At 54.1% G+C, this 15,077-nt stretch overlaps 1 protein-coding gene across 1 annotated transcript in view; it reads right to left on the bottom strand.

The window, feature by feature from the left end:
• Positions 1-6,100: 6,100 nt before the first annotated feature.
• DAB2IP (DAB2 interacting protein) overlaps positions 6,101-15,077 on the bottom strand; it is a 59,750-nt gene continuing 50,773 nt past the window's right edge. The window contains exons 12-16 of the mRNA XM_070955482.1: positions 13,765-14,638; positions 12,736-12,876; positions 12,034-12,236; positions 11,761-11,848; positions 6,101-10,051 (exon numbers count right to left, since the gene is read on the bottom strand). Of these exons, the coding sequence (XP_070811583.1) occupies positions 9,884-10,051; positions 11,761-11,848; positions 12,034-12,236; positions 12,736-12,876; positions 13,765-14,638 (1,474 nt within the window). The 3' untranslated portion in view covers positions 6,101-9,883. The remainder of the gene's footprint in view (positions 10,052-11,760; positions 11,849-12,033; positions 12,237-12,735; positions 12,877-13,764; positions 14,639-15,077) is intronic.

Raw genomic sequence — 15,077 nt, 5'->3', positions numbered from 1 at the left:
ATTTTTTTGGGGGGTGGCTGCGGGGCTTGATCGATGCTCCTCACCCAAACTCCTTCTTGGCATGGCCTGTTGGCGCATCGTCAGAATGGAAGGGCGAGGAGGGATCCTGGTTCGTCTTCTCCGGCCACGCAAAGCCATCTCCAGTGAGGAGCCCCCTTGCCCGAGGGAGCCCAGTCTCCAGGGGCTGCTGGTGGTGGTGGTGGTGGTGAAGTTTGGCAGGAAGGGGAGAAGTCACGAGATTGGTGGTGGTGCACAAAGTGGTAGAAAGGATGAAGAGCAAAACTTACGGTGAACTAAAATCCTATTTATGTATGCTAGCAGCATCGTCTTCATTGGGAGGGGGCTGGGAGGGTGAGAGGCAGCAAGGGGATGCCTGAGTTGCATGAAGGGGGAATCCCCGACCCAGATGTGGAGCTGCTACTCAAAATAAGCTGGGGGGCTTTTCCCATTGAGTGGTGGTGAAGATCCCCTCCCATCTCTCCGTTCCTCTCCAAGGGCTGGCCAGGTGGGAGGATTTGGTCCTCCTGACCAAAACATCCTGGGGTCCCTCTCCCCGCCCCCCCCAACTCCCACCTCCGTGGCAGAGTTTTTGAAAATGTTCCCAGGCTGAAAACAGCCTCTTCAGAACCTCTGCAGCCCTTGATGCAATCCCAGTCATTGGGGGTTTATGTCTCTTGTGGGGGTACAGAAGTCAGTGGGTCTTTTGGGGAGGGGGGGCCTTTCAGATCAGTAGGTGGGCCTCCTCCCTCACGTACCATGGAGCCTGCTTGAAACTTGTGCCAGTAATCCAGGGACCTAAATCCAGGGGAGTTTTGCTCACTTCAGGGAAGGGACTCTGCCCCCTCCCCATGTCCCAAAAGGGATCCAGCCAAGACTGCTTGGCCCTAAAAAATCAGATCAGGAGAATATTTAGGGGAACTAAAAGGAAGCCTTTTAGTCAAAGATTTGATTGGCAAAGATTTCAGAGTGATGCTTTTGTGTTATGGAACAAAAGGTGATAATGAAACACTTTCATTAAGAAGAGAAATAATATGGATATTGTTGCTAAACAACTGAATTCCTGGAGGATTAAATGAAGGTATTCAATATTTACCATTGATTTGATTCTGGCAGATTGCAGCTTTTTCCTTTGTTTTTTCTTGGAGTGCTCACTGCAAGAATATTTTTCCTCAAAGTTTATTGTTCTGTTCAGCCAAATACATTCATTAGTTTGTTTTTTCAAAAAACAAAAAAACAAAACCTTACTAATATCAGAAATAATGTTCTTTTTCAAATGGAGTTTTCTGTTGACTTCTAAACGTTAAGTTTCAATCTCTTTTTCTGTGGCTTTATGAATAATTAGAGGGAAAAAGAGCAATGGTAGGAAGGCATTTTGGATAGACCTGCCAGCTAGAGAATTTGTGAATTGAATTGATTTTCAGCCTAAAACAATAAAAAGGGATAAGAAGAGGTTTTTAAAACACATGGATTTAATTAGCTTAGCCGTTTCCTCCCTAAAACTAGGCATCCCCCCCCCCATTTCTGCAAATGGGAAATGGGTCTCTATTTTAGCTCCAGGTTACCTGATAATACCTCTCCCTCTCCCTCTCTGTGGAGGCAGGCAGTGCATAATGCAGGAGGATGTTAGTCACGCTTCATTTCTGACATGCAGTTTTTAACGGGGATACAAAACGGTTCAGGGGAAGCTGCTTTAGCTGGTTTTGTTTTACGGCCCTCCTTTCGAAAGAGACAACCGGGAATTAAAGACGCAGAATGGGACGCTTAAACCTGGGAATCCTAGGAGGAAAACACCCAAATGCCTTCCAGAGAATGTGCCAGCCCAGGTTTTGCAGTACAGGTAGTCCTCGACATACGACTGTAATTCCTTGTGTGTCCAATCACACTTGGCCAATAAAGAATTCTGTTCTATTCTAATTCAGCCCAAAATTTCTGCTGCTGAGCGAGACGGCTGTTAAGTGAGTTTTGTCCCACTTTAAGACCTTTCTTGCCACGGGTCATTAAGTGAATCTGGCCTCCCCGTTGACTGTGCTTGTTAGAAGGTGGCAAAAGGCAATGACATGACCCCGGGACAGCAACTGTCATAAGTTCATGTCAGTTGCCAAGTGTTTGAATTTTGATCCCGTGACCCGGGGAAAGCTGCAACCGTCGTGTGAAAAGCCGCCATAGGTCACTTTTTTCAGGGCTGTCGTAACTTTGAATGGTCACTAAACGAATGGTTGTAAGTCGAGGACTACCTGTATTTGCAATGGTGCAAGGCCCCCTTCCCCTTTTCCCGGTTCATCCCCTGGCTTGACCAGCTGGGTTTCTGCTTGTCAGGGCGGCTGCTGCGGGAGCCCTGGAAGGAAAGGAAAGGGAAGGGAAGGCGGCCTCCCCACCGTCTCTAGAAGGGGAGACCCCCCCTGATGAAGGAAGTGCGGGAGGCAAGAAATTATCCGCCATTTGTGCGGATAATCTGTATTGGCAATTACAGTAATTAGATCAGGTAGCTTAATTGCCACCTCCGCGGGCCTCGTTTTGTCTCGGCGGAGGGGAAGAGAGCCGACAGGCCCCGGGAGCAGAGGGGAGATGGTGTGGGTCCCCTCCAGTTGGGGGATCAGCTCTGGGACCAAGCAGTGGTGGGCAATGGCTGCTCCCCCCCACCGGTCCCTTGGCCGTATCTCCTCACCTGGCTGGCTCTGGGGGAGGGCCACTCCTGACCCCCCCCACAGCTGCATTCCTTCCGCCTCCTTCAGCACCGGGCAGGGAGACCTAACGAGGGGTTTGTGCAGCATGAAAAAAGCATGGGACAAGGCTTGTGAATGTAAACGAGTGGAACCAGCACAATGTTACTAGCCCTGATGAATCTGGGACTCGGGCGAGCCTCCTTGCCCCCCCTCCCTCCCTCCCACCCCTCCATCCATTTGAGGTTCCATTTCTAGTTTTTCTCAGCTCCTCTGACAAGGCAGGGTGCTGGGGAAGGAGCGCGGCTCAGTCTCGGCTCCCGGAGAGCTGTCAGAATCTCAGCGGTGGACTGGTGCTATTTTCAGCCACTTCCCGCTAATGAAGCTGTAAGGCAGAACCCGTCATCCAGAGCCAGGAAAGGGCCTCCGAGGGCGACTTGGGCTCCCTTCCCAAGAGAGACACATCAAGGGCCCCTTCCCACGGGTGGCGAGTCCATCTTTCATTCCCCAATTCTCCCTTTTTTGCTAGATTCGGGCAACAATTTGCAAGGACATCACTTCTTTTAAGAGCACCCCCGTTTGCTGATTTATGGCAGCAAAGAATGCAAATTCAGAAGCAGTTCTGTTGGGTTTGCATCTGAAATTGCTGTGGGTGAGCAGAATCTCTTGTGATTGTGGGATGTCAGCTTGTTCTTGAACAGAGTGGTGCAGTCCTGGTTTTTAAATTGGGGAGTGGGTCTTGATCACATCCTACTTAGCATTGCTGGCGTATAACTATAGCAACCCTGGTTCTGCTCTAGCCCCTCCCCATCTTTACACACTTAAAACAATGGTTGACCGAGGGGAGTAAAGGAAGAAATCTACAAGCAAAGAGGTGAAGGTTGGAGACCCCACCGGCTCCGCTGTGACCCTGTGCCTGCCTGCAGCTGCCCACCCGGGAGTCCAGATTTGCAGCCAGTACACTAAAGGGCCTGGCCCTCCCAGTTCCCCTCTGGGGCAGCTTCTCTTTGGACGGAAGCAAAGCCTTCCTCCTTCCCTCCGACTGCCCAGCTCCTGCCCCCGTTTCTTTGCCCTTCTGGAAGGGGATCTTCAGCCTTGGAAGGGGCCAGAGACAGAGCAGGAGGAAGAATTAGCACCTGTGCCTCATTAGCGGCACAGTAATTAGCTCCCTTGAAGGGTGCCAGGAAGAAGCCGCCAAGATCCCCGGAAACCAGAAGGCAGGGCAGGAGCCCAGTGGCACCATATGCCCAAGGTCTAGGCGTCGCTGGCAAAGGCCATCGGGGGCTGGCCGTAGATTGGGGGTCTGCCTGTGTGTGCTGTCTGGAAAAAGAGAGGGTCCCCCAGAAACGATGACCCGGCTGTCTGGGTGGAAGTGCGGGCAGGAGGGGACGCCAAGACTGGGATGCCCAGCCTTGTTGCCATGAGCTGGAGGGCACTTGGCATCATTCAGGCCAGGTGCGCCAAAGCCTCAAGCTTTGGAAGTGGTGCAGGATTCTTCCCCTACCTTGGCAAATGCTTTTTAGTGCGTACAAGTTATTTCACGGTGTGTTAGTGTGTGTGTGTGTGTGTGTGTGTGTGTAAGATGCACCAACAACTCCTAAAATTGCTGCTTCCAGTTTGCTTCTTCCCCTTGGTAAGTTGTCGCCAAGGTAAAGATTTGGAAGAGCTGGAGGGGCGAATGAGGGCTCTCTAACTCAGGGGGCACAACCGCATGTAAACAGGGCTGGGTGCTTTGAGAAATGAAATGAGGAAAGCTGTGATTGATGGAGACATGTTGAAGAGGGAAACAGAAATGAAAGCTGTATATACTTCTGTCCAAGGGGGAAAAAAACACGAAAAGGTTTAAAACACAATCACCGAGACCGTTGAAAAATGCCAAGAGTGTCGGAGTAAGACGATACAACTGCAGAAACATTAAAAGCAGGAGGTGTTGTGCCTGCAGGCTGGCCCTGCGATTTATTTAAGGTGTTGTGAGAAACTGACAATTGGAAAGCTGCTCTTTATTGTTTCCTGCGTGAAGGAGAAGTGAGCACGAATGGAGGCAACGCCTACAAAGTCCATTAATTTGTTAAGTGTGCCTGGAAACGGGCAGTTGTTGACGCGGGAAGTGAGAATTTCGAACATTTAAAAGTGCAAAGCAGCTTCGTGCCAGGCAGGGTAAGAAGGGTAAGAACGGGACCCTATGTTGTACATTTGTGGGTTGCAAAAAAAAATAAAAATAAAAAAAGGAAGGTTAAAGTAAATAGGCTTGAATGAATTCCGGTGGCCCCTTTTGCGCAAGGACAGAGTTGAAGGTGAGTTGCTGAATGCAGAGAACGCCGGGCAAAGAAAGAGGGAAGCTTAGAGACCGTTGGAGAGCGTGGAGCAGAGAGGGCGACGTGTGTGATGTTCCGTTGGCTGCTAAATTTAGAAATAAATACCTAAGGAATGCTTGTGGCGGCTGGCAGAGCTCGCTGTGCATTTATATGCAGATGTTGCCGCTGCTCGGCTGACAAACCGGAGTGATTTTCAGCCAATATTAGCTTGTACGAAGCAGAAGCAGCGAGAGGCCTGAGCCTGAAAATTGATGTATCCGAGACCAAGGTAATTGGGTTTTGACAAGGAAAATGGAGTGAGGAATTGCAGTTTATACGTAAGTGGCAAGAAGCCAGGACAAGCAGGTGAACGCTGTGCCTACCTAACAAGTTGACTAAAGACCTGGGGGGCGGGGGAGAGACAAGGGGAGATTTTAAGATGCCCAAGCTCTGGTAGGATTGCTGGTCCACATTATTTCTTGGAAAAACCAAAAGAGGCGATACGGAGGAGATCAGGTCACGAATGAATGCAGGCGGTTCTCAACTTACCACCACAACAGAGTCCAAATTCCCGTTCCTAAGGAAGACAGTGGTGGAGTGAGTCTTGCCCCACTTTTATGACTTTTCTTGCCCTGGTTGTTAAGTGAATCACCGCGCTGTCAAGTGAGGTAACAAGGTTGTGAAGTGAACCTAGTTTCCCCCGTTGACTTTGCTCGCTAAACGGATGGCTGTAAGTTGAGAACTCTCTTAGTGCAGAGGAAGGTAAGAAAGTCGAATGAGATGCTCAGGCCACTCAAAAGTTGAGGTGCTGAGCTGGCGTGAAAGAGCGAGAAGAAACGAAGGGGCTTTCCACGGAGCAGATAGTATGAAGAGTGTAACAAGAACCCCAATGTTCTTACCTCGTCTCTCTCTCTCTTTTTCTCTCTGTGTCCCTCCAATTCCTTGGCATCCTCCTCCTGCAGAATTTGGGGGTGCAGTTGCTCCCAGGTAAACTTCAGCACTGGCCCTCCAACCCACCTACACCCCACAACGACAATTAACTCCTCAAGCACATAGAAGGCATCCTGCACGGAAAAAAAGCTTGAATAAAATAGCTAAATAAATCTTTAATATTTTTTCTAATTGCAAATGTACATAAATGGCACGCACACGTCATGGTTCTTTGCTCTGGACACAAACTACGTTCTCTGTACATTATTCGGACGCAAAACTGAAGGAAACGACTCAGCAAGTCCTGCCGCTCGGCTTCATATTATTATTATTATTATTATTATTATTCGTTATTATTATTTTATTAAACATACTTACAAAAATTATTATTATTGTCATTTTTTTTTTTTTGCTTGGTTTCTTTTAGAAGAGGCTATAAAACACGGAGACTGGTTTGAACAGGGAGCAAGAGGGACCCGGGACGCTTGTGGGCGCCAGAGAGGTATATTTGAAGATACAGTGCTGCTGTCCAGGAGGGAAAAGGGAAAGGAGACCACACGGAGATACATATATTTTTTTTCACATAGTGGATGCCAAACCACAAAGCAACCTCAGGGAGTCCCGTTTGGTGGAAAAATCACTGCCCTTCCCCAATAGACCACCCACCCACCCTGGGGCTTTTGGTGAAGCCTTTTATCTCCTATCTTCCGGATGGGGGCCCAATCCCTGCATCCCCTCACGTGCCAAAGCCACGCAGACCCTTGTGGCATAGTATGCCAAGTGGTGCAGAACAGTTGTGGGGTGCCCCACCCCCACAGGGTCTTCGATTCAGCCCCCAGGACCTCAGTGCTGTTTCCACAAAGCTGGCTTGGGCCCAAGTGTCAAATTTGGAAAAAATGCACCTTTGCCTTTTTGGTATCCACCTTTTCTTCCTCCAAATTTAGTAGGAACCACAAAGCTCACTTCCAAAACCAGCAGAAGGGATTGGACCACCAGAACCAAGTGGAAACATCCATATTTGGGTTTTCAAAGGGTGAGTTTGGACAGAGCCAGCCCCGTTTCCCCCCCGCGTGGCTGTAACACTGTGCTGGGCTCCCCTAAATCAAAGCAGCCGTTTTTGTATTGTCAGGCAAAAAATAAAATAAAATAAAAAATGGCACATTATATTCGATACTTGAAAACATCTTTCTCCATTTTACAAAGAGGACCTGTACAACTTCTAAAGATCAGTGTATTATATAAGGGTTAGTTGTAAAAAAGAAAACCTTACAGATCGTAACAAGTTCATATGGCAGAAAGTTCAAGAACAGAGAAAAGGGGGAAGGAAAGGCCTCTCTTCCCATGGGGGGAACGGAGCTGGGGTGCCCTCCCACCTGCCCAGGCTTGAAGGGTGAGGAAGTGAGGCACTGGAAGCTGGACTGAACCCCGGATGGCACAGGGGGTCCCTCCTGGCATCTTAGGCCCCTGGTGGGCGAGGCGAGAGGGCTTCCTGGGGGGCAGGTTCCAGCTTCTGTGGCATGGCATTTGGCAAATGTTCCCAGCGCCCTGGAAAGCCCCCAGCAGAGCCAATAGGATAGGGCAGTGGAAAGTGCCCCCTTACTTAAGGTATGGCTGGCTGGGAAGGGCTTTGGATGATTGGCTGTGGGATGGCAAGGCCCCTCAAGACCCCAGGGAGTGGTTGGCAAGGAAAGGTGCCCAGTCCCCTGTGGCTTTGCCCAGGCTGCCTAAGACCCTGTCTGGGCACCATGCCCTAGGAAATCTGTGCTCCGTTTTGCATGCACCCTTCTTGGTGATGGGCACCCACCTTATAAATGGCCACCTGGGGAATTGGGGGGGGGGGCAAGAAACAGCTATTTGGAGGTGTCCAGTGGTGCCACTGATCTTTATGCATTGGTTCCTTCGTCCCAGAGAGACAGAGAGAGAGAGAGAAAGCGGGGTGCAGAAAAGCAGCATGATTGTCTGCGAATGTTCGGGCCCAGGTGGGATCACCAGGTAGGGGGTGTTGTCAGTATTAAACTTCGGGTCTTCTGGGGAAGGGCCCGGGGCCGGAGTTTGCACGCAGCCGAGCCGGATGGTGGCGGAGAAGCGTTTGGAGCAAGAGGGATTCAACGTCCGGCTTCTTTCGCCTTCCTCCGTGGCTGCTGCCTCCTACACACCTCGCGCACCCCGTCTCACAACGGACCGCGCTGCCAAGACGGGGCCCCCAGCCCGGCTAGGGCTGCCCAGCGGTTCAGATTAGGGGAGGGGGCGGCACTTTTCAGAGGGCGCGTCCTTGCTCGTTTACTCTCTTTTGTGTGGCCTCGTCGAGGTGGCAAGCTTCCCACGCAGCACCCACACCCCCTGAAAAGAGGAGAGGACTCCAGAAAGGTCTGCTTTGGGCTTTGGGCTGTTTTATTCCTAACGCAGACTGTGGAAGAAAAAAGAGAGGGGGTTACCGGCCTTCATACGCGAGGGAGGCTGTTATTTTTCGTCCTCTGGTGCTTCTCCGGCAGCCATCATGCAGGGACCTGCCATACACGTTGCTGGAGAAACAGGGCTGCTAAGCAGGGCGACCCCTCCCTGGCCAGTTGGAGCCCTCTTGGGATGCGAGAGGCCCCGCCAAGCAGACACCCCCCCCTTTGTGAGCAGCTTTCTAGAAAGGGGGGTCCTCCCCATCTGTGGGACGGTGCTAGGAAATTGAGGGGGGAGCCGTTACCCCAACACCCCTCCCCGGAGGCCCAAGCTGGCAAAGCAGCTGGTTTTTTTCCTTTTGCAAACCCCGCCAGAGATTTGGCTGCCTTGGTATATCCCCCGACACACTATTGCACCGTGCCCTGGTGTGGATTTGTTTCTTGGGCTTTAGAGTTTCGTTCAGTGGCAGGAAGCTGATTTTTTTTCCACTGTTATTGTTTGGCACAGCAAAAGAGCCCTTCGGCCAGAGGTTGTGGCCACGACCGTTCTTCCCTGGGATGCCAGGACCTCCGAAACGCCCCAGGAGCACATCCGGTGGCTTCTCGCTTTTGCTGCTTGGGCAGGGCTGGGCAAGGGGGAGGGGCCTTCCGCAGCTTTCACCGCCTTTTCAAACTTTTTGGGTCTCGCCAGCCTGAGGGTGAGCCAAACAGGCCTTCTGCCGCTGAGCTAATTCATTGCATTTGCAGCATACGGCATGCAAAACCTGTGCCTAGATGCAAGATAGTCAGCTTCACTCCTCTCCTGGCTGCACCGAACTGATGCTTCCTTCTGCCCTTTGCCCTTTATTTTTGGCCTTGTCTCCAGCCCTGGGGGCAGAAATGCTTGGAGGGGGGGGGCTAAGTGCTGGAAGAGGGGATCCGTGCTGATAAAAGTTGACCCCCTCAAATTAACTCTGCAAACTTAAACCGAGAGAGAGAGGAACATCTTTAAACGGAGCTTGAACTTTCTGGCTGGGGTTGAGGTTTTCCGGCTGGCGGTCATTCTTCAGGGATTCACACAGAGACGCATCTAACACCTCTGCAGAGACTCCTTCTGCCCATGATGGAGCCCCTGAGCTGCCCCAATTCCTCCTCCGTTCCCTGATGAGGTCTGTTGGGGCTGGGAGGAGGTGCCATGCCCCGGACGAAGGGGGACGAGGCCCCTGGCACCGTACGAGCACTCAGTGGGATGTGGCGGCGCCCAGCAGGGCAAATTCCAGGGTGGCGGCAGTGCCAGGTGTGACGGATCAGGGAGAACTTGCTGTAACAGGATGCTGGGCGCGTCAGAAGTCTCTCCGCATTCCTGGAAGTGACCCGGCTTTGCTGCTGAAGCATCTTCTTTGGACAACTGGCTTCACTCCTGCTCGGTTGGAGGCTCCTGTGCAATCAGCGCCATCTCTGGGCCAGGGGCCGCTGGCGAGGAGGGCTCGGGGGGAGGTCCATTTGGCTTTGCCCGCTGGAGGAGGCGGACCAGGGGAGTGCCAGGCCCGTGCCAGGTAGCTCACCCCTCCTGGGCGCTCGACTTGGCTCTCCTCTCGCTCTTGCATGCCCGCAGCAGCTGGTCCCTGGGTTAACAGCTGCTGCTGTTCCGGAATTCACCGCTCTCGGTGATCTGCAATTTAGTCGGGTTGGTGGGGGAGATCCCATTGCGGGTTTGCGTGCTGTACCTCTCTTTCAGCTGCGTGAGGGCGCTCATGAGCCGGGCGTTGGCCGCGTCCAAGGAAGCGATGCGTTTCTCCTGGGTGGCAAAAGGGGACACAGACAGTCAGTGCAAAGGGAGCCCCTGTCCTACTTTGGAAAGATTCCCGCAGCTAAAGCGTTTTTTGTTATCCGTGACAGGCAGCAATTTACCATATTTTTCGGAGTATAAAATGCTCCGGACTGTAAAATGCACCTATCCTTTTTGGTGAGGAAAACAAGAAAGAGAAATCTGCCTCTGCCTCATTGCAGCAAACAGCCTGCTTTACTTTCGTTTTCGTTTTCAGCATAGCTTGATTAGCACAAGGGAAAAAAAAAATCTGCTCCCAGCAATTTACCTCCTTGCAGCAAGCAGCAGAGGCCCTGCGCAAAACAGCTGAGAGCAAAACAGCTGAGAGCAAAACAGCTGAGAGCAAATCAGCTGAGAGTCGGGAGGCCGATCCAATCAACTTGTCCTAATTAGGCTGTGCTGAAGCTGAAAGGAGCTGTTTCTTCTTGCTATTTGCTGCAAGGAGGTAAATTGCTGGGAGGCAGAGGCCAAAGGGTGGGGTCCAGTGGGTGGGCGGGGCTACATTCAGAGTATAAGACGCACCCAAATTTTCACCCCCTTTTAGGGGGGAAAAAGATGCGTCTTATACTCCAAAAAATACGGTAACTTTCAGAGCCTTGACAATACCACAATCCCTCTGGGACGGTTTCTCCCAACCTTGGTGACTTTAAGAAGCGTGGACTTCAACTCCCAGAATTCCAGCATGCTACCTGGGGAGTTCTGGGAGTTGAAGTCCAGCCGGCTGTGCGATTCTGGAAGTCCACATTTCTCAAAGTCACCAAAGTAGGGACAAGGGGACGCAGGCAGGCCAGGAGGAGAGATGGCAACAGAGACACGGGCCCCTTTTTCGAATTGGGGGCCATTTTCTTCCTTTTTTCTAGGCTTTCCGGCACCCAACATTTTTGTTTCCCACGAAGGCGCCTGCGGTATTGATTTGCAGCAAAGCAGCTTCTGTCTCTCCGCTCTCGCCTGGCGTGATTTTGAGAGGCAGGCTCCCCCAGGAAGGTGCTTGTCCTCCAGCCTCGCCTCGGGCGGCTGATGAAGATCTCCTGGCTGTCTCTGCTTCTCGACCCTGAATCGATCCAGCCGGTGGACTAATTAATGGATGAGCGGGGGGTGGGGGGCTCTTGCTGAGGCCAGCAGCATCTCTGATTGCCTCTAATGGGCCAGGGCTGCGGAGAATGGCCGCCTCGGAGATACGAGGAGCCGGGCAAATCCCTGGAGTTGCTCAGGTAGCATAGCCCTCCCAGCAGCAGCGTCACTCTGCCTGGATGCCAAGGGGACCAACGCCCGTGTGGGCAGAAGCTCCACCTGACACTGGGGAAACGAGATGCCAGGAGGCTCCTTAGTCTGACCTTCTTCCTGAAAGGGGGGGGGGGAGGAACCCCTGGGGTGGAAGGTGGTGGGGAGTTTTGTGTGTGTGTGTGTGTGTGTGTGTGTGTGTGTGTTTCCCAAGGTGCCAAGAGGCAGCTCAGCCTGGAATCCTTGGTAGGCAGGAAGAGAGAGAGACCCCTCCCTGGCCGTTCTCAGGATATATTTAAGATTTGTGCTTTACTTTGGCAAGATTCCCGTCTCCCAGCAAGCAGCAAAAAGGGAATTACTCCGAAGTAATTCCTCGTCTGTTTTTGGTTCCCTGCATTTACCACCCACCCTGTTCCCCACCCCAACGCGCAGCTCGGAGAGAGCCCCCCCTCCCCCACCTGCGCATCGATGATCTTCTGCTTGGAGTCCACTGCCGCCTGCATTTCCGCGTGATCCTTCTTGAGCTCCTCCTCCACCGACATCAGCCTGGGGGTGGGAAAAGGGGTCCCTTCTCAATGGTACAGCCTTTCTCCCCTTCTTCCCTCCCCCTCCATTTTTGGACACCCTGGCTGTGCATCCGTGTCTAAATGCCAGACCCGGTCGGAATGATGCCCGCTGGAGGAATCCCCTGTGACTTTGTGGGGGACACAGGATGTCCCCCCTCCACTTACCTGCTGATGATGCCCTTCATCTGTATTTCCTTGTCTTCTTGCTGCCTCCGCAGCCGTTCTTCGCTCTCCTCCAGCCGGGCTTGGTACTCCAGCGCCAGCTTCTGCGTGCCCTCCTCCTGGCACCGGAAGCGCACTTCGTATTCCTCCAGCTTCTTGGCAGATTGGCGCAGCTTGTCCTGCAGCACTGCCACGTCTTGCTGAAACTGGGCAGGGGGGCAAAGGGGAAGGGAGGAAAGGCGGGGCTAGGCCAGCTGTGCCACAGCAGCAGCCCCGTGGTCCCGCATCCACCTTTTTTGAAAGCAGGCAGGGGGTCTGTCCTACCATTGGTGCGAGAAGGGAATGCAAGAACCCCACTCCTTTCTAGCACTGATTTTGTTCCCTAGTTGGGTCATGAAATGTCTGCAAGTATAGCCACCAAGCTCAGAGAGCACCAAGGTCTCCTCGTTTCATTCCTGAACTACAAACATGCTCCTTTCTTTGACAGCAATGCCCAGGCTTGGTGGGGCACCCCCGGGAGAATGGGGTGAGCAGGGCAGGCGAGAGGGAAGTGCAGAAGGGGCAAAGGAAGTGGGAGGGGGTGGAGGAAGTGCAAGGGGTGCATTTTTTCCCCCCCAGCTAGTGCAGGGCCTTATGACCGAGCGCCTCTCCGTCTTCCCAGGGCCAGGAGCTCTGAAGGAAAAACCGCTGTGGTTCCTCCGTTACCTTTTCCTCTTGGCTGAGCTCGTCTTTACTCCTGAGCTTGCATTCCGGCTCGGCGTTTTCCTCTTCCAGAAACTGCACATTCATGTTCAAGAGCCAGGCAGCCGTGCGGTCCAGCGCATTGGGGTTCACCGGAGAAGGGGCCTGCACCGTGGGGAGAAAAGAGGGCGTCAGGCATAAGGCGAAGTGGACACGACGCCCTTGGCGGAACAGAGGGGTGGAGAATGGCCCTCTCACTCCAGGGGTTGCCCGAGGGTGGGTTCGGCCCTGCTGGGGTGGGGGTGCTCCTGGGCACGGCTGGAGGCTGCCAGGGGTGGGAGGGCTGGGCTCGACGGGCGCCGGCTTTGCAGGGGTTTCAGCGAGGGAGGTGGGCATCTCACGTAGTTTCAGATGCTTTGCTTTGGCCGAAGCAGAGACCCCCTTTGGATGTTCTGTTGGGGGGGGCGCTTTTAATATGTGGACAATTAAGGGGGAGATCAGCCACAGGTGGCCGGCTTTCTTGGAGGTGAAGCCAAGAACCCCAAGAAGACATGCAAATTGCAAGCCTTCCCACCAAGGGGTAGAAATGGGAGTGGGACATCAGCCTGGGGAAGACCCCAGTCCACAGAGCAGCCATTGTGGGGCCCAAAAGCTGAGCCATACTTTCAAGGGGCTCAGCGTGGCTCTTAATTGAGTTTCAGGCAGAGATTGACGGGGCTGAAGGTGGACAAACAACTCCAAGATTTACGGCATTAACTGATAAGAAAAGGCAGAGGTGCTTCGGAGGGTGGGGGGCAGCTCAGCTCCCCCACTATGGTCCCAGGGCTGGTGACAGATCTGGCACCTTCTGAGTGGGCAGAAGTAGCACACAGAAATCTCAAGTGGGCATCCTGTGTGCCTGGTGAGCAGCGGACAGAGAGAGGTGGCCAGCGAGGCCAACACGGGCAGCAGAGACCCAGGAAAAAGGGGGTAGAAGCCAGTGCGCACCAGAGGGGCTGTGCGGGGCTCATGGCCTGGCCCGCCTTCCCACGGCCCCCGGGCTGCCCCACTCACCTGCTTGTGCATGGTGCGCTGTTTCATTTCGGGGCTGTCTCCCTTAGAAGAGGAGGACTGCTGGCGCAGGCGGGCACCACTGCCCGGCCAGTCGGGCGAGGAGGAAAGCAGGCCCCCGCTGGCTGGCCGGGGGTACTGCAAGGTGCTCAGCAAGGAAGGAGGGGTCCTGCCCCGAGTGATGGGCGGGGGAGGGGGCGGGGGCGGGGGCTGGTCTATCCGCCGCTGGGGGCCGCCGCTGTTCTGCCGGGGCATCGTCGGCTGCCCACCCTTCTCGGTGACCGAGAGCTGCCGGCGGGCCAGTTCTCCGGCACGCCGGGCAAAGTCCTCCGGGACGCTGGAGTTGCCGAACCCGTGCTTGGTGGCCGCCGCCAAGTCTTCGCTGTTGCTGTGGGAGCTGAGCGAGCTGTGGCCCTCGGAGCCCGAGTCAGCCAGTCCCCGGGGGGAGAGCGGCAAGCCGGCCGCCATCTGGTAGACGGGGTTCTGGAAGGAGAGGGGGGCCAGCAGCTGTGGCCGGCCAGGGGCGTTCTCGGCATTGGGGGTGGTGGGCGTCTGTGCGGAGCGGCGCACGGTGGCAGTGCCCGTTGCGCCACTCTGTTGAGTCCGTGTGCCCCAGGCCTGCCCGGCGGAGGGGTGGCTCTCGGGGAGCGCTTCGGCAGCTCCCAGCCCGCCGCCCCCGCCATCCAAAAGACGATTGTCCTGCAAGTCCACCATGGAGAGGCTCTTGCTGCCATTGGCCATCTGGACGTCGGGCTCATTGGCCTCCGAGTAGCTGGAGCTCCGGGCGGGCGACGGCTGAGCCCCCACAGACCTTGTGACAAAAAACAAGTCCTTGTTTTCAGGGGTTGGAGACGGTAACCGTGTGAAATCTATCAGACTGTGGGGGAAATAAAAATGCATAAGGAGAAGAGGAAGGAGGAGGAGGAAGAGAAGAAGAAGAAGACGACAACGAAGAAGAAGAAGAAAAGGAGAAACGGCAGCGAGACAGAGAGAGAAGAACGCGCTACGCAGAGGACAGCAAGCAAGCAAGCGCATCACATCCGCCAGGCTCAGGAGAAGAACATGCTGCCGCCACCAGGAACCCTCCCCGGAGAGCTTTGCACCCGCAGGGACCCTCGCCCACCGTTATTCCCTGTCCTGTGGGGCACTGCCAAGGGGTCTGTCATGTGTGTATGTGTTTGGCCTGTGCAATTGAACTTTGCCTCTCCCCCGCCCCGCCCATCAACCTCGGCCTCTTCCACTTTAGGGTCCCCAGAGCGCACGGGGGTCTCACCAGGGCCAGGTCCGCCTCCCTGCCGCCCCTCCCTGGCTCCCAC

The sequence above is a fragment of the Pituophis catenifer genome, unplaced genomic scaffold (genome assembly GCF_029215685.1).
Source record: "Pituophis catenifer annectens isolate HBS135680 unplaced genomic scaffold, rPitCat1.0.hap2 SCAF_17, whole genome shotgun sequence".
NCBI classification, from domain to species: Eukaryota; Metazoa; Chordata; class Lepidosauria; order Squamata; family Colubridae; genus Pituophis; species Pituophis catenifer.
This window is presented reverse-complemented; position numbering and strand designations above follow the sequence as displayed.